Source organism: Haplochromis burtoni, unplaced genomic scaffold (genome assembly GCF_018398535.1).
Source record: "Haplochromis burtoni strain Fernald_Lab_line unplaced genomic scaffold, NCSU_Asbu1 Contig_75, whole genome shotgun sequence".
Lineage (NCBI taxonomy): Eukaryota > Metazoa > Chordata > Actinopteri > Cichliformes > Cichlidae > Haplochromis > Haplochromis burtoni.
In genome coordinates this window covers 1,467,636-1,486,005 of record NW_024582436.1, presented here as the reverse complement: position 1 = coordinate 1,486,005, position 18,370 = coordinate 1,467,636, and the positions used below count along the sequence as shown (strand labels likewise).

The 18,370-nt window shown below is 42.9% G+C and overlaps 2 protein-coding genes across 10 annotated transcripts in view; both read right to left on the bottom strand.

Moving 5' to 3' along the window:
- The window catches only part of lmo7a (LIM domain 7a), a 50,294-nt gene that overhangs the window by 3,527 nt on the left and 28,397 nt on the right, over positions 1-18,370 (bottom strand). For 4 of the 9 annotated variants that reach the window (XM_005935127.3, XM_005935133.3, XM_005935125.3 and 1 more), the window contains exons 10-25: positions 14,114-14,137; positions 13,343-13,457; positions 12,362-12,501; positions 11,215-11,896; positions 10,548-10,799; positions 10,072-10,186; positions 8,864-9,025; positions 7,883-8,067; positions 7,704-7,767; positions 6,383-6,439; positions 5,285-5,313; positions 4,681-4,785; positions 2,928-3,014; positions 2,147-2,472; positions 1,873-1,929; positions 94-149 (exon numbers count right to left, since the gene is read on the bottom strand). In XM_005935127.3, the coding sequence (XP_005935189.1) occupies positions 94-149; positions 1,873-1,929; positions 2,147-2,472; positions 2,928-3,014; positions 4,681-4,785; positions 5,285-5,313; positions 6,383-6,439; positions 7,704-7,767; positions 7,883-8,067; positions 8,864-9,025; positions 10,072-10,186; positions 10,548-10,799; positions 11,215-11,896; positions 12,362-12,501; positions 13,343-13,457; positions 14,114-14,137 (2,456 nt within the window). The remainder of the gene's footprint in view (positions 1-93; positions 150-1,872; positions 1,930-2,146; positions 2,473-2,927; positions 3,015-4,680; positions 4,786-5,284; positions 5,314-6,382; positions 6,440-7,703; positions 7,768-7,882; positions 8,068-8,863; positions 9,026-10,071; positions 10,187-10,547; positions 10,800-11,214; positions 11,897-12,361; positions 12,502-13,342; positions 13,458-14,113; positions 14,138-18,370) is intronic. The other 5 variants (XM_005935128.3, XM_005935132.3, XM_005935129.3 and 2 more) reach the window with 4 other exon arrangements.
- On the bottom strand, positions 13,465-18,365 carry LOC102305417 (LIM domain only protein 7). The gene is made up of 4 exons (XM_042221834.1): positions 17,838-18,365; positions 17,078-17,398; positions 16,683-16,829; positions 13,465-16,198 (listed from the first exon to the last, which is right to left on the bottom strand). Exons 1-4 carry the CDS (start codon positions 18,275-18,277, stop codon positions 15,403-15,405), a joined length of 1,704 nt encoding a protein of 567 aa, XP_042077768.1. The 5' UTR covers positions 18,278-18,365; the 3' UTR covers positions 13,465-15,402.

Genomic DNA, 18,370 nt, shown 5'->3' with positions numbered 1-18,370 from the left:
ACACACACACACACACACACACACACACACACACACACACACACACACACACACACACACACACAAAGCCCCTAATGAATGAAGAAGACTGACCTTTTCTCTGAGGTCTGTCCTCTTCGTCGAGCTGAGGGGATGATTTGGATTTTGTCCTGTCGAACAAAATTCAAAACATACATGAACAACACTACTTTTCAGTTCTAGCAGATGTTTCACTTTTGTGTACAAGTGTGAGGGAATTCATGTCTTTTTGTATGGATCATAGTTATATGTCAGATGGTATAATATAGAAGGCGATAAGTGTCACAGCATGTTAGCTGGTAATGTAGCATTCATCTTAAAACTTTGTGTATTTTTCCTTTTTCCCTCCGACTCCTGCACTCTCTGCCTCCCCTCTACCTTGTATCCCCTTTGACCTTCTTTCCCGCTTCCCACAAATCCTATAATAATAAATACAGTATAAATAATTAAATGGTTCCATTTGTGTGGGCGTTCAGGAATGCAGGATTACAGTTCTCGCTTTATGAGAAGCAGAACAGACTCATTGCAAATGATTTAACAAATGAGTTCACAGATTACAGATTATATAGATTCTTTCTTTAGTTGCTAGATGTTTGATTTTGTTGCATGCACTGCTTGACTTCGAGGTCAAATCTGTGCTTGTTTTTATTCCTGGTCCTTAATGCCTAGTTTATTCCATCCTTGGTAAAAATCCTGGTGGATTTACATTTGTTCTTAGGATCACTATCCTGTTTGAATGTCCCCACTCATGCCCTCACATTATCTTCAACCACTCTAATATGACTGTGGCTACACAACTCTGCCTTTGATTTGTCTCTGCAGTGCAACATTTAGCTGTTCACTGGGAAACTGTGAATTTTGTACCAATTTCCTTTCTGCACAGCAAAGTTTTTTTCCTCTCATATCTCTGATACAAGTTTAATACGAGCACCAGTTGTAAATATTTTCTTTCAAATATTTTAACTGTTTGGTTAATTTGAAGATAAACTCTCAAAGGCACCCATTTTCTTTTTTAAAGTAAAGGCCTCAGAAGGATCACACAACACTAGCCACTAAAAGTCTGTCAATCATTTAAAAGGACTGAACCTCTTCTAATTTTATGGATTTAATTTTGTTATAAATGTAGCGGTTTGATTACTTTCTCCATATCATCTTTCCGTACTGTTTCGGAAAGGACAAAATGTTTGCTGGTCTAACAATGTAAAAATCTAGAGCTGAAAATGATTTGGGGCTAATTACCCAATAATGACAACTGTAAATAATCTACTTTGTAAAGGTTTCTAATCAAACTATATTGTTGTTGTAAGAAGAAGCATTTGTTTTGTGCATATAAAACTGCATAAATATGTACATACTTTATTGTATGTTTATTCTATTTGTATATTTATAGGCATGTTTCATTATAATTTGGTATAGCTTATATTTCTACTGGATCTCATAAATAGACTTTTTTTTTTAAATAACTGTTTTATTGGCATCTGTTGTGGACAGCAAAGAAAGATTTTGATTGTACAGGCAAACCTGGACTTGTTGTAGCTGCAGTTTTTGTTTGGAAAAGTTACTGCCCCTATAAAGAGATATTTTTAAATTCTATATATATATTGTTGGTGATATAGCCACCTACGCTCATGAGTTCCACAGACTGTTGATAAATCCAATCCAATATAATCTGTCTTAATTAATTATGTGTGTATGCATCTCATGCATGCTAAATAAGGATAGTCAACTAAGTATTCAACACATTAAACTGCAGTTATTGTAGAGCAATGATGTCAAAGGCATGTTGCAGAGAAAGCATGGTTAACAGGTTATAAACAGGGAGAGGACCAGCTGCTCTCGCTCTCTCGTACTAACCTGTCTGCATAGGTGAGTGAAGGCTGGGCATAAGGAAAGCCGTGGGAGCTAGTGGCCCTTTGGTGAAAGGCATTGTGTGCAGAGAGGTGGGATGATGAGTACCACACAAAGGAGGGATAAAGCACATGCAAACACATTAGTTGCACATGTTAATGCACAGACAGTAAAGCTGGTTAAATGTGTTATTATCAGCATGATGGTGAGTCAAGGAATACAAAAGACATGTGAGTTTGAGTATTCAGGGCAGCACAGGATTAGGAGTGGCTCTACTGACCACTGCTGCTGCTGCTCAAAGGCTCTCTCCTTCTCTCTGAGCTGCAGCTCTTCTGCCTCCAGCAACCTCCTCTCGTCCTCCCTTCTCTTCCTTTCCTCCTGCTCCTGCTTTTCCTTCCTCATCCTCTGCTCCTGGAGACGCAGCAGTTCTCGCTCCTCCTCTTCCCTCTTCCTCTTCTCCTCTGCCTGCCTTTGGCGCTCCTGCTCCTCCTTCCTCTTTCGCTCTTCTTCTTCCCACAGTAGAGATGTGGGCTGGTTGACGGGAGATAGTGGTGAGTGTGGGCCGGTGCTGCTGTTGCTGTGGTTGTTCACCTCCAGGCTCCCAAGCTACCAGAGACAAGAGACGAAAAGGGACGAGAAGAGGAAGCTTTTTGAGCACCAAGTAATTTAATCTTAATTAGCATCCAGGAGGAACTGCGACAACGATGGAGAAACTCCTCACATCCCCCGAGGTGGCGAGGCTTTAGAAATTATATTGTAGAGGGGAGTTTTTGTTGCAAACCTATTAGTTGGAAAGATTTCAGCCACTGCAGTAAATATATGTACTGTGTGAGCATTCACATGACTAGACACTGCTCTGCTCTCCCTTTCCATTTCTAAAGGGTCACATACAAGAGAGCATGCCCACATACTCCATGCATAATTATAGCAATTTTAGATCAAAGCTCTTTGGATACATTTAGATAAATTAGTGCCATGAGTCACAACTTACTGCCACCATTAAATACTCTCCAGCTGATTTATCAGCTCATAATTAACACAAAACAAAACACTTTTGTTACCTGGTTGGGGACCGTGCTTGTAGAAATTGCCTGCTGAGCCTTGAGCCACTCTTCCTGCAGCTTTTCCTGATCACGCTTATATTTCTCCTAAAAAAAAAAAAAAATGAAGGTGAGGTCAAAGGTCATCTCATTTAATCCAGCCAGACATACAAAGCTCTTTCTAAAACAACACATGAAACTTCTATTCATAATAGATTCCATATGTAATTTTAAAAAAGAATAATTAGGTATTGTGGCTGTTATACTGTTCAGATGATTTCTCAGCTCACTTACGTGTTATCTAACTATTCTACACATTCTAGGGAAACCTGCCCAGAGCAGGAAGTCCTGCTGGAAGATCATGAAATCAGGCTGCTTAACCAACAGGGAACAAGCCTGCCAGCATTAAAAATCCTTCCCGGCTGCAACGGCATTCTGCATAACCACCTTTGATCTCCATCCAGAAATAGGCCCCCAGAAAAATGTTTTGACATGATTCTCCTACACTAAAGTTGGATACTCGGCGCACACTTAGAAGCTCGAGTGCTGTCTCCTTCTGTTCTGAGCCTGTTAAGAGCAGATGTAATTGAGGATTTCCTAGCATGTCAGTAACTTCTAATTGTCAGATGGGGCGTTTAAAGACAGTCAGTTCACATTAAATGGGTCAAGATTTGGCTTCATTCTGGTTTGTCTTTTTAAATTAAGGTTTCTTCCCCCCCCCCCACTAACCCTCAACTGGATAAGTGGATATCCCCACCCCATCTGTAATTACAGTGAGTGTAGTTCAACTCGTAATGTGTTGTGGACACATGATAGTTTGTCACTTGGGTTGTAACCTCTGACGGGTTTTTTTTACCTTTTTAGTGCCACTCCATTTCTTAGTCTGAATAAATATTTAAAACATATAAAGGTACATATCAGTGCCTGTGAGGTCCTGAAATTAGCCCTTAGTCATTAGGGGGTGCATTTGTGTAGACTGTAAGAAAAAACACTTTCACTGCAGTGCTGTTTCTCACAGTGCAAGATAAGAATGATATGAAATCATCATCTTCTTTCAGTTGCTCCCTTTAGAGTTTGCTACAGCAGCTCATGCTCCTCCATCCTCCTCTGTCACACCAACCTGCATGTCCTCCTTCACTGCATCCATAAAACTTCTGTGTCCTTCCTCTTCTTTTTTTCCCTTTCCTGCCTAGCAGCTCTATATTCAACATCTTTTGCCCAATATATCCACTATCCCTCCTCTGCACATGTCCAAATCATCTCAGCCTTGCCTCTCTAATTTTGTCACCAAACCGCTCAGCCTCAGCTGTCCCTCTCACTTCTAATCCTGTCCCTCCTGGTCACTCTCAATGAGAATCTTATCATCAACTCCTCCTCCACCTCCTGCTGCACCTCATGCAGTAATCCATGCTTTACTGCACCGTGTGAGGGAAATTTTCTTATTCGTTTCTCTTTTACACCTTTGGACGCCTACTAGGAGTAACCCTGCTTTCTCTTTTACGAAATTAGTGATTTCTTTGATATGTCAGGCTGGCTTCCAGACCAAAATGACTGGCTGTGAATCAGAAGTTAATGACAGTGATTTCTGCCTGTACATACTAGTCTTTTTTGATACATACTGAGGTGCAAAAACTAATCAATAAGGGTAAAGGGGAGGTTTTCAAATGTCATCTTTATGGGGGATCTAGACTGTTGTAGTCTGAAGAAATAAACTGACAGTGTTGTGTGCTTGAACTCAACATTACTAAATATACAAGAGTACACCTTCACATACCTGTAGGAGGCGCTCTTGTTCCTTCTGCCACTTCTCTTGTCTTTTCCGCTCCTCTTCTGGGTCAAAAGACCAGCGACTGGAGGGAGTGATTACGGGAACCGGTATCTGAAGGCAAAAAAGGAAACCACACATAGCAAATTTACCTCGCAGTTGTACAAAACTATCGCTGAACTTTGTTGCTTTGAAGTCCGCCTGCTTGTGCCATATAGATGTGATGATACTTAAATAATAATCTCTTAAAAACCCAGTACTTATCTGCTCTTGTTTCACAACATTTCTACATGCTCCTGAAGGTGAGATGAAACTGCAAATATGCACTTGCACTGCACCGTCTGTACTTTATTTATTGTATTTTCTTATCTGGTTTCAAAGCTACACTAAAAAAGGTTCCCTATAATCACTGTTGAGCCACTAAAATGCTAAAAGACTGAAAAAGATGTGTGAACCTGGCTCTAAAGTGAACTACAAATGCAGTCAATGTGAGAGGCTTAACAGCGGCTCTGGGCTTTGTAATTACTGCAGTATCTGCTTTCAAAGATGTTGTCATACTAGAAGAGCAAACATAAGAGACAAAAACCGGCCTTTATGCACTGACACTACTCACATCTGGCACTGCAGGCTCTGATCCTCCTCCTAGAACAAGAAAGACAATCATTCAGTCGATATCTCCAGGCAGGCACAGGCAGAGCAGTGAAACATAATGTAAAAATACACAAGCGAGCCCTCAAGACATGTAACACAACAGCGCCAAGTTGACGGGCTTATTTAAGTTTCAACTTGATCTTTTAGTCAGGTAGCAGTCAATCAATGCAAATGACAATTGATGTTTTCAGAAAAAGCCCCCCAGCAGCAACGGTCAACATTCACCCACTAAGGCTTATTGATTCTCTCAATTCAAGCTCACCCACTTGTTAACATTTGGATTGGATGCAAGCCCAATAGTTCTGAATGGGAAAATCAATAAACTGATTGTGATGACAAAAAAGATCAAACCAGAAAAAAGAAACACAAAGAAACCAGCAGCATGCACACAAGCAGACAGGGGTCTGTCTCAAAGGCCAACAGATGCTTCGAAATATGCATGCCAAGAGTGCTTTTAACTTGCAGCAAAGTGAAAAGTGTAACCATGTGTTAAGCCTGGACACCATCCCAAAATACCACAAAGCACAGCAGGATTCAAAGGTTTGTGTTTGTGGTTGGTGTGCTGGAACCGTGTCTGAAATGCTGTCAAACTTAAGGGGAAATGTGTCATGTCACAGATTATTTTTATTTTATCTGCAGGAGGTCTTTGAGTAGAACCTCCTTAAAAATAACATCAATCTTTCTGGGTTTGAGCAGCATGTCAGGGTCCCGGCTGTACCAAGTGAATGTGAGGAGGTCAATGCACACACAGCCCTGTTTACCACAGAGGTAGACCAGCGCACTGACACTGGACCCTGAGCCACCTGAAGGAGGGAGGGGGCACAGCATAAAGGTTAAGCTCTGGCACCAGACGAGAGAACATGAGACAACAGAGCCATCGAAAAATCACGAGGCTGCCATTGATACGAAAACATGCAAAAAGTCCTCGAATAATCTGAGGAATTCAGAGAGACAAAAGCATAGAGAATCCAGCCACCAGGTTACACAGAAAGCATAATAAATACGAAGAACTGTCCTACATCTCTTCGCTCAGCCTTCCTTGTTTTTTTGTTTTTTTTACCTTGTTCAAAAAACTCTGACCTCCGCTTTAAGTTTTTCAAAGATATGGGTTCTGACTCTACATGAGAGATGGAAAACAGAATGCAACAAAAACATTAGAAATAAGTTAAACCTGACCTAACAGCACATACTGATCATGTCATTCTGATAAAGTCAATTACAACCAAAAAAGTTGGGACACTATGTAAAATGTAAATAAAGACAGAATGCATTCATAATGGAAAACATATCAAAATGTTTAAACTAAGAAAATTGACACTTTTAAAAAAGGCTCATTTTGAGTATGATGGAAGCAACACATCTTAAAAAGTCAGGACATGGCCATATAAATATTTGGGAACTGAGGAGACAGGTTGTTAGACTTCTCTAGCTGCTCAACAGTCCTGGGTCTTTTTGTTGTTGTGTTTTTCATTTTCATGATGCTCCAAATGTCTTCAGTGGTGAAAGGTCTGAACTGCAGGCCAGCTGAGGGCCGGACTCTTCTACTATAAAACCACACTGTTGTACTAGCTGCAAATATGTGGGTTAGCATCTTTTTTGTAGAATTATGCAAGGCTTTCCCTGAAAAATCCATTGTCTGACTCTTAAGCTGTTGCTCTAAAACCTGGATATACTTTTTGGCAGATGTACAAGCTACCAGTTCCATAAGCAATAATCCACTCCCACACCATCAGAACTGAGCGCTGATACCAAGCCACGTGGTCCTTCTTCTCTTTAAACTCAACGACACAGCATCCATGTTTTCCAACAGGAATTTCAAAGTTCGATTTGCCTGACCGGGGGAAAGTTTTCCACTTTGCATCAGTCCATTTTAAACAAACTTACATGAAATCGTTCCACAATTTGTAGACAGTTTTTCATCTTTACTGCCGAGAAGCTCTGCCTCTCTAAGATCCTCTTTCCATACCCTGTCAGGTCACTAATCTGTTGCTGTAAAATCGGGTTAGCTTAAAAATTTTCCTCAAGTTGTTTCTTTTGTACCACTTACATTTCCCCCTCCAAACTTCTGAGATGTGTTGTTATCATCAAATTTAAGATCTACTATCTTTTTTCTTAAAATGGGATATTTTCTCAGTTAAAACATTTGATATACTTCCTGTGTTGTACTGTGAATAAAATACGGTTTCATGAGACTAGCAACTCATTCCAGTGTGTTTTTTCACATTTTACACAGCATGTCAACTCTTTTGGAGCTGTACAAAGTAACGTGAAAAACAAGACAAAGTCAAACCAGCAACTCCTACTGATGTATTTTTGTATTCAGTCCAGAAATAATCAAGATCAATTTCATAACCTTTCTGACTGTGCGCTCTGCTCTTTACCTTTTTTCCTCATGGTCACCGGCTCCTCTCGGAAACCTCCATTAACTCCGTTTGAAGCCACTTCCTGCAGGGAGACATCGTGGGGTGCACACTCATTAAAAAGCCACCAGGCTGGGGAACAATACAGAAATAAAGGCTAATCAAGTCTGAGTCAGTCAAGGTGATTCTGAGTCACTTACGCTAACGGGATGAGCCGGGGTCTCTTTGAATGTCAGCGTTTCTGCTGGAGTGTTTGAAGTGAAATCCAGGCTGGAGCTGATTGTGCTTTTTTCTTGGGAACCTACAAGCATTGGATGATCCGTACTGGTCAGATTGATGGTCTTATGGCTTTTAAATGGCAGGGAAGGTTGAACTCTGTCCCAGTCTGCGCGCAGACAATGTAACAGCATAAAAATATGATGTGTTTGCACATAAACCATGTGTTTTGTGCGGGTTTTTTGGTTTTTTTCTTGTTGCCAGGCTTCTATATATGTGAACATATACAACGTCTGCATAAAGAAAGCTATAAAGCAAGGGGATAAGCGCGCTGTTATGCTGTTATTATAGAGTGCAGCAGGGGGAGACAGAGTAACCCCCTTCCCCAGCCATGCAGCCCATTAAAGCCTCCATTAACCCAAACACCGTTTCTAATAGGCTCACAACCACTGGACACCAGTAATTAACTAATATTGTGAGTTAGTTAAAGTTAGCAATACTGTGTGAACTAATGTGACACTGATAGTCCAGAATAAAGTAAACCTGTAACAGTAACACTGAAAACACCACACACTTATAGGCCTGTAGATCTGAGCTGGGTTAGTTCTCTAGAAGGAAAAACACTGGGGTGGAATAGCGAGCAGAAAGAAGAAATAACTACATAAGGGGGGAAGAGGGAAGCAATTAAACAAAAAAAAAAATCCCACAGAAATCAAAACAATAACAGTCTTTCTTCACCAGATGAGCAAAGATAACTCACAAGTCCTTCATCATTTAGCCTGTCATGAGCTCATTTATGGATGAATTCACAACAGGCTACAGACCAATTTAGAGTGTCAAAACTGTTTAGCAACCCAAGCAGCATAAGCAGTGCTCCCAGTCCAGGAATGCAGCCCTCAAAAACTTTTCACTGTCCTTCTCTGGCTGTCACGCAAGCAAAAACAGGCAGGGTTTAGACTACTCACTGTTCTGCCCATGACGCCTTATATCCATGACCAGACTGCCCTCCTGCAGAGCCTCATCCATGTGGGACTTCCACTCGGTGTAGCTCATGTCTGCCACCTTGTGCCCGTTCACCGTCAGCACCTTGTCTCCAGTCTGAAGCTGGCACATCTCAGCCGGGCTGCCTACAGTGGGCACAGGTCAGAGTCATAAGCTGAAATTTTACTTGATTCCACACTTGTTTTGACCATCATAATTCTCACTTGTGTTTCTTATATAAAACTGGGAATGTAATGTCACTAAAACTGACTTTTGGAAGACAAGATTTCATCCCACCTGTTTTATCCCCCTACAAAAAAAGCTCACAGTTAAAAAATTCAATGTTATATGAGCATTATTCTTCCCAGTTAACATGTAACATGTAAATGTAGGTACACACTATCTATTTTGTCTGACAGGTAAAAGCTACAGAGTCATACTTACTCTTCACTCCATATAAAACATGCCTGTATTTTCAGTAGAAGTCCTGGAGACACATTCCAGCTTCATGAAGATCATAATGTCAAATTTTAGTTAAAAGTGTTTTATGGAGTGCTTGAACTGCATTTTTTTAATAAACGACTTACTTTATCAGCATGCCAGTGTCAGCATGCTAACACTGGCACATTTACAAGTGTAAGCGGTAATAAGAATAAAATGAAAGATCAAGCGCTACGCCATACAGAGTCTGCAGATACAGTGAAATAAGCTGTAAGCAGGTATGACAAGGCTACATTCGTGTATTGCTTTGGGCTGTTTGTATTACTTTACTAATTTATTTGGCATGCTGTGATGTGCAGGTGGGGAATCTCAGTAGAAGGAGAGGCTCAGACCCAGCAGATCTGACCCAGATAGAAGCTGCCCTACATACAGTGAGTCAGGCATCGCCACTGCAATGGACTCAAAAACCTGCTGACAACTAACCGACCGAGGCTGACAGATAACTGTAACAGAGCCGGAGCGCTGGTTGTCAATATTACCACTGTACTGTATCTGTGAACAGATCAGTCAGTTCTAGTGAGAGTGAGAAACTTGCATTGTGTGTCTGATCTATTTTCTTCGGGGCCTATTTACTGCGAATGCTGTCAGTTTGGCTGACTTTCACACATTATGTTGGATGGTGGAAAAAAAACATATTACTTACGTAATACAAATCCTTAAAAAAAAAAGAAGTATTCCTGTGAAGTGCTACCTGGCTGGATAGATGTGACACAAGCTCCTGTTGAGTCCCAGGCTGCCTGGAAACCGAAATCTCTGCTGCTGTTGGGCTTCTGGTTCAGGCTGATCCGCATCTCACAGTAGTTCTCCTAGAAACCAGACGACACAGGTGAGTAGAGGTGAACTTTAAGAGTACAAATGTGGGCTGACTTCCATTTGCTCTGGAGATGCTTGTCAGGGTTGGCCTGCTTTGGCAGGGAAGCCTTTCATTAGTCATTTATGGCTGTTGAATAAATGCCAACCTGTTACTATACTTTAGCTACTACACTACTCCTAATGAGCTCATGCATTGAGTTTTACTGACTACTTACCACAAAGCTAAAGATACACTAATAACACTGTGAAAATTTAAAAAATTCACTAAAAGAAACGTGTTCAGGCTTTTTCATTGTAACCAACAGAAAACAAAAAAAGCTTTACTGCTTTGTCAGCAGGAGGAGATTCGAGTACCTGGCTGGTTTCTTTGGCTGGAGCAGGAGGTTCACTCTTGACCTGTGGAGGTACAGGTGTGACGCTCTGAGCAGAGTTGACGCTATTCCCCGTAGTCGCCTCTTCCTCCTCCTCTTCACTGCTGTGTGCTGAGCTAGACTGAGCTTCGTCCTCAGAGGTCATGAACTGATGGTACCGACTCGGCACTGATGACTTCTTAGAAACATCGACGTTGCCATTGACGCGCTTGTGTGAGTCGTCTGTCTGTGTGGGCTGCATGTAGAGTGGCAAAGAACACAGCCGTTAAGGCTCAATTACAACAAAGTGTAAAATGAACTTCAACAGCAAAGGGCTGCTGATTAGAAAATGATAGAATTTACCCTAAAAAAGCTGGTAATTATGTTACCAGCTATTTTTTAAAACATGTGTTAAACAGTTTCCTGACGAGTAACTAGTAATGAATGTGGAATAGTCTGAAAATAGCAGCTCTGGTAGTGGAGTTAGCATAATAAAACCACCAGCTTCATCCATTATTCACACTGTAATCAGATATGACTCCTGGGCAATACTGATGTAGTGAAAACAAATTACCTGCCAAACATTTCTTACTTCCAAACAACCACATCCTGCCCTCTTGATGTTCTTGTGCTGTGCTGGTAGTTTACTTGTAAAACTATCTAGTACTCACGGTAAAGCCTCGGGGAAGAGATGTGATGCGTGAGGACTGGCTCCCAAAGGGCCTTGGTGTGACAACTGAAGTTAGACGTGCGCTATCCGATCTCTGGTAGGTCTTGGGCAGGGAGGAAGAAATCCGAGACACCGCGGGAGGCTTGGGTTCCATTGAGCTGGGCTGTGCTTGTGTGTGCAAAGGACCAGAAGAGGGGGGCTTCACCTCAGTCTGTGTGCCAGACAATGCGGGGCTTGGCTCAGGCACCTTTGGTAGGGAGCTAGAAGAGGAGACAACAGTTGGGGCCTCCTGCTTCTTGGCTGTGCTGGCGCGCTCTGAGTCTGTACTCCTCTGCAAAGGTACAGCTTCTGGAGACGGGGAGCGGTTGAATGAGCTGTAGTTGTTCGGAGTGATGGTGTTCGTGATGGAGCTGCTTAGTGCGGGACTGTCCACGACTTCAAGTGAAGTGGGAGGGGAAGCAGCCCTGCCGGTAGCTGGGGAAGCGATGGGAGGTTCTTTGTCATTCACAGAGGGCTTGGGGGGTTCATAGGAAAATTGGGAAGTGTCAATTGTGTAGCTTCGGCTAGGAAGAGCTCGGGTACGTGGGGCAATGACGGGTTTTTCAAATACGTTGTCGTCGTCGTCGTCTAAAAAAGAGAGAGATCCAAGACGGCTGCCAACGCTGCTCTTTCTTTTACCTTCTCTGTGGAGTGAACAGACGAAGAGAAGGTGGGAGGACATGAGAGGCAAATAGGTACAAATTGGACTAGATGAATAAAGTTAACGATGAATGTGGGGGCATGGAGTGTTAACGAGGACAGCAGAAAGCGGAGCACGGGCAGAAATAAGAGGGCAAGAACGATGTGCACTTAAATAAAATGACCGGCACGTTCTAAGCCATGATTGGATAACACTTTCACAGTGAATCAGTGCACAATTACGGTCTCCTCATTCACTCTTGCCCAAATAATCACATAGTCTCTCTTAATTACAGACACTTTTTCATGTGGTTACCTTAGCAAATGGTTCCCCTCTGATGGTGAAAGGGTATAAAAGAGGAATAAATGTAGTGAGTGTTCCTTTTTTAGGAAAACCAGAATCACCAGAAATTAAAAGTAGAAAAACAACTACAGCAGTAAGTCTGTTGGACCTGTGTGTTTTTCCTCACCTCTCCTCTTGCATCTCCTTGAAGGTCTTAGACCTTTTCTCACCGCCGTAAGTAATCTGCTCTATCTTCTCCCTTTCCTCCTTCTTCTTTACTATATCAGAGTTGACACTGCGACGTCGGCTCTTCCAGTCGCTCAGGGCCTGCAGTGCAAAGAAGAAGCCCTCATCACCTCATGCAACATATCTCAAAAAGTCAATTTATAAGTACTGCAGATAAAGCAGACTGATTGTGTGCGCAGAGCTAAGTGGACAACTGAGGACAGTGAAGTTGAGAAGGAGGGAGAAAAAGATGTGAAAAAAGAGAAAGGGCTCCATTTGAAGGTGTTCTATTTGTGTGCTTTAGGCTCCTCCCGGCTCACTTCCCCTGTGTATTGGGGGCTGTGTGACCCAAATGCTGCTTTAAGACTCCATTATTTTGCTATGACACCACACTAGCCCAGTCCTGTAGTGTATATGTGTATAACTTTTTATTACTATTAACTTTTTATTGCTAAGAATGAACATGCACAATGGATCAGCAGTGTTTAAATTTACTGCAGCACTGCCATTTGGAGCTTACTTTCCATTTTCACTGTAACTTGAGAGTTAATTTCAGAGTTAATCGACTAAGTCTTCCTTACATCATTCCTTCATTTCACATTATTTCTACTTTTTTCGTGCATGTAGTGATTCTTGCAACAATTTTTAATGATGCAGGTCCATAGCCAGAGGGCAGTGCTGCTCTAGTTAACATCTGAACACCTACAATTTCAATCCAAACTGTTCTTTTTTCCACCCTGCAGCTATCCAACACACCAAAGCACCTGCTCCCCTGTTCGCCTAGTAGCACACATGGATCTCACAGATCTGTGTGACTCATCTTTCGCCTCATCTGCGCTGCAACCAAACTTCTTTCTGCCCAAGCAGGCATGTCTTGAATCATATAGCAAGAAGAGTGGGCAGCTGACAGATATCCTCAAATATCAGCGCACATTGTACTCACATCCTGCCACTTATCCTCGCTCTGTTTAACCTTCTCACGATACTTCTGCAGCTCTTCGTAGCGAACCTGCCGGATGACCGCGGGGTCGACGTGCACATCACTTGTTGATTTACTCCTGCGGGGGGAAAAAGCAGATCAAGCAGACTTTTTTTTCAAAGATCAAAAGGCATCAGAAGTTTAGCTGACAGGTGGAAATCCACTCCAGATATGCATGCACAGTCCAGTGTATTTCCATCCTGTTAATTAAGCTGTAAATACAAACACATAACGAAGACACTGCAGTTCCACTGGGTACCTGCCATTAATATTTTTGGTATCTGCAGTAACTTGTTAGTATTCAAACCCAGCACACCAGCTGACCACCAAACCTTGAGGGTGATATAAGCTCAGGTTAGTAACAGTCTTTCCCATCATGCAAAAGTCTTTAAAGCCCCACCTTATGGAGAAATAACTTAAATAACTTCACCTACCTGTAAAGTTTTACATACAGTGTGTCATAACTCTCACTGGGACACACTGCAGTTTAGGCATGGACCCACTACTATTATATGTAAGCTGTGTCAAAAGAGCTTTGTGGAGCAAAGCCCACCTCCCCTCACCTCACCCTGAACTTGGCTCTGAGCCGTGAAACAGCCAATGTTGTGTGTCAGCGTTTAGCAGCTAGAGAGTGAGAACAGCAGCACAAAAAGCAGGAGGCAGCAGCGTGCGACCATAAGAGGGCAGAGCAAATGCAAACGTGCCACTTTTTTTGTTTTGTTTTTAGAAACTCACCCGTCTGTACCCTCTTGGCGCTCTCTAGGAAACCAGAAAAAAAGCCACAGACAACAAAGTCACATTTCTACCGACTGCAGTTTGACAGTGAGTCAGTGAGTGCTTTGGTCAAGAGCTTGAGACCAATTAGAAGCTATTACACACCAGCTCGTTCACAGCTAAGAGGGCTTCAAATGTATAGAGGGCCAGCTAGGACATGACTCTGCTTGTTTTTGTTGTTAATATCAAGAGGATTAGAGTTACACTAGGCTGAGGAAGCGTGTAGACGTGTACCTTTCCCTAAACAAGGCTGCTTTCTGCAGACCCCAAATCCATCCATCCAAATGGGCTTAATTCAGGTTAAACGGTTGCTGTGTGTGTGCTTTTGTGTGTCCGCTCATGTGCAAACAGTACAGTGAAGATTTGTGTTCAAGTTACTATGGGCATGAGTCACATCGTCTTTCAGAGCTGTGAGGAATTTCTATAGTGCTTCTTGTTGGCACAACAGACACGACTATATTTAATTTGTTGGACTGGTGCAGTCAGAGTGTTGGGGATGTTATGTTTGGATACTTCTCAGCATTCAACCTTTCCACCCTTTCTGCTGCTCTCTGAGTTTCACGGACCTGTATAAAGTTCCTTGTGCTGAGTAAAAGCAACACTATGCTCAGGTCAGGTTGGACTTTAAATTCCCATATTGCACTTTTCTACTCTGCTTGAGCACTCGCGGGTTTAAAAAAAGAATCAGCGCAGTTACTCACAAGTTGCTTTTTCCTTTTATTAAGCATGAATGTTTTAATTCCCATATGTAGGTAAACTGTCAGATAAGAAAAGATGAAAGGCAGATTTCTTTTCAGGGCTGTTTCGCAAATGATACACCAAATCATTATGGTTTTTTAAAAAATCAATGCATCACAACTCAAAATACACAATCTTGGTTGGTTTATTGTGCAGGTAATGTCTCAGTCTTTACACGCCATGAGTTTGAGAAGTAAAATTGACCACATCAAGCACTCAACTCTGAGGGAACAACAAACATTTAGAACAAGTTCTAAGCTGCTGTTGTGGTTAATTTCACCACATTTTCTTCACTCTTACTTTGAAATACCCATGTCTGATCAAGAAACAAGCATTTAACTGTGTAAAACTCGCCTCGCTGACTGTGAAGGACTTTAAATCAAATCTCAGCCAGAACAGAACAATTCAGTATCAAACAAAAATTACTGAAAGTCTGAAATGGCACAGAAACAACAAGACAAACATGCAGAAAAAAAGTCTACAGCCACTCTTACGTCAATCTTTTTTTTCCTTTACAGCTTCAGAGCAGCTAGCCTTTCCACCAAAAGCCTTTTCTTATGTCTTAACTGACTAGCTTCCCTGATTGCCTGCCACTTCTGCAGGTCCTCTTTGCTACAGGAAGAAGGCACTGAAGGGGTTTTCTGACTGGCTGATGAAGCGGAGCTCTGGCTCTGATCAGAACAGATTCTGAACTTTCGAATTAGCATGTCATCCGTTTCAGGACGGGTCTCCTTATCAACTTCATTCAGGTTCGGTATTGCTGCTTTATGAGTCAGGGGACATGGGGGGCAGAGGAGTCTGGACTTGAGGTCAGGAGGCAGTGCCCAAGGCTCTGGGATGGGCATCGGGGCATAGTTGTCAGGTGCTCCTGAGAGTGGTCGCTGTTGCTGTGCCTGCTGGGTTTTCTCCCTACGAAACACCACATCGTCCTGCTCAATGTCTGGGAACTCAGTTTCCTCGGCGCCTCCACGAACGGGTTTCTGGGTGACAATGTTGAGCTGCGGCTCAGAGGTGCAGCGGCGATGTCTGCAAGTCAGCAGAGTCTTCAGTTTAGCCAAGTTTGTGTTGGACTGGAAGGCAAGGGTTCGCCTGGCAAACATGTCATCATTCTCCAAGTCCGGGCAAATACTTTCATAATCAATGGGGTCCGGGGGCTCCCGGGGGTCTTGGCGCCCCAGGAGCATCCACTTCTCCCCTTTCACCAGTCTGGGACCTGAGGTGGGGTCCACAGGGGCAAACACCAGTGGGGGGGTCTCTAAGAGAGGGGACTTGGGATGCTGTGGAGGAGTGTGTGGTTGAACAAGAGGACTGCAGAGTAGGCAGAAGGAGAGAAAAGGACAGAGAGGTGGTGAGTGCATGCGTGTGAACCGGATCAAAGAGCAAGAAAAGGAGGAAAAGATACAACAAGCAGCCACAGTGGTGACATTTGATTCAAACAGAAGTTGATCAAATGTGGATTTTACAGTCACACTGTTAGGAAATCAAACTGCAATGCTGCTTTCTACAAAAAAAAAGGAAAAAAGAAAAAGGAAAAAGTCTAGGCTTGAATAGGCTGTAATATAAATAGATTAATATTGACACAGCCTATTTCCACTAAGGTCAGAGGAAGCAAACTACATTATAAAGCATGTTAGGGCTGCTCCCGTCGCCTGAGGATACATTTTATCATTAGTATTATTTTCCAGGAGCTCGTCAGAAACAGAGCCCCAACAGGAGTCAGTTATATTTTCTTATAAAAATCTGGATGCTTTAAAATATTCCAGCATCATCACAATCATGCAGCTGTATCGACCTTTTCCCCACAACAAGGGCGGTGTGAGCTGAAGCCTCGTGTGTGCGGGTATGAGAGGGAGATGGGCCAGAGGGAGAGGGGGCGGAGGAGAGCCAGGGGCTGATGTCACAGTCTGAGTCATCTGACGAAGAGCCTGACTTCTTATGGCTACAGCCGACGAAAGAAGAAAGGACAGAGGAAGACAAAAGGTGGATGAAATTAGAGAAGAAACAACGGTAGGAAAAGTTAAAGGAAATATAGGCTGGAATCTGGAAAACAGTGAACCACAGAATCACAGATTTCTAATCTGAAAGGTTAGATTGGCATGCAGTTATTTATGGTCAGCAAAATCAAGCTATAGATAGGAATAAAGAAAGGATTGTGTATATATGAGTATAAATGTATGCCTCACACACCTGAAGCCTTGTATCTTCTTGTACCAGGGTCTCCTCTGAGAGCCCAGTTTGATCTTCTGAATGTGAATGTCTTCTTCTGGTGTCCAGAATTTGGGTAAGAACTTGTCATAAGATGCACTACTTGTAGGCAGAGGTTTGATACCCATCTTACGGGCATAGAGATCATCTTGGACAGGGTCAGCATAGCCCACCTCATCATCCTCATCCTCAGAGTCGTCATATATCTCCCTGAACAAGCTGTCAGTGGACACGCCTCGGCGGTGGTCCACCCTCACTGAACCGTGCCGGGGGGGTTGCATTTCCCCTCTGCTGATGCCGCTGCTGCTCAAGAGAGACAGCCAACCACAAGTGTCAAAACCTTATTTTTTGGCACACAGGTCACACCAAAAAAAAAAAAAGGAGTATATTTGTCCATCACAACAACCGCAAATGAAATGACGCAAGGAATATCAAACCAATGCAAGCTCAACGTCAAGCTGGGAGGCAAAAATTGATTTGTGGACTTGTCCTGCCAACTCAAATCACTCCTCCAAGCTGAAAAGAAGCAAATGACGGCATGCTAAATCTTTAAAAACGCAAAGCTCTTTGAACAAAAGCACCAAACTGAAAACTGCAAAATTGTTAGAGGCAGCACACTATGACAAAAAGCCACTGCTCATGGTTACAACTAACCATGCAAACTGAGGGTAAGAAAAGCATTCTTGTTTGCTTTTATCAAGCAGGCACATCTAAGTCACGCCGTTGCTTCATGTTCTCTGACCTGAGGCAGGCCACGTTTTGTTGAGGGACAACAGTGGGAGTTATAGTGACCTTGGGCAAGGTGTCCCCCCTGCCTCCAGCCACCCGTCCCCCAACCTGAGGACTGATGGGTAAGGCGAAGTTGGTGGGAGGAGCAGGGGAGGGGCTGTGGAAGCGCCTACTGGCCAGGTCATCCAGAACGAGATCGGGGTCCGGTCGGTCTGTGTCCGAGTCACTGCCACTTTCATACTCGCGGGCCCACTGGAGATGCGCGTCAGAGAAGGCACTCTGGGATACTTGACTGTCTCCATAGCAGCCAGGGGACACCCTTATTTCACCAAGGCAGTCATTCCACAACAAAAGTGAGAGACAACACCGTCGGCCATTCATAGACAACACAGCGATGAGAAAGGAGAAACAAAGAGCTACCGAGTAAACTTCAAGCCTTTGAAGCACGAACATGGAGTCAAGATATCTTTTGTAAGAGGAATAAAAAACAGCTCAGATGAGAAAGAGCACCTTCAAACAGAACAATGTGCATGGATTGTTGTGCTA

What these genes read in the sequence shown, in the direction of transcription:
- LOC102305417 (XM_042221834.1), bottom strand. Translation starts at nt 18,277, where the DNA reads ATGTTCGTGCTTCAAAGGCTTGAAGTTTACTCGGTAGCTCTTTGTTTC. An exon ending in AAGAAGATACAAGGCTTCAG is followed by an intron (nt 16,830 to 17,077) that starts GTGTGTGAGGCA and finishes CGTCGGCTGTAG; the next exon opens with CCATAAGAAGTCAGGCTCTT. An exon ending in GCCCTTGTTGTGGGGAAAAG is followed by an intron (nt 16,199 to 16,682) that starts GTCGATACAGCT and finishes CCTACTCTGCAG; the next exon opens with TCCTCTTGTTCAACCACACA.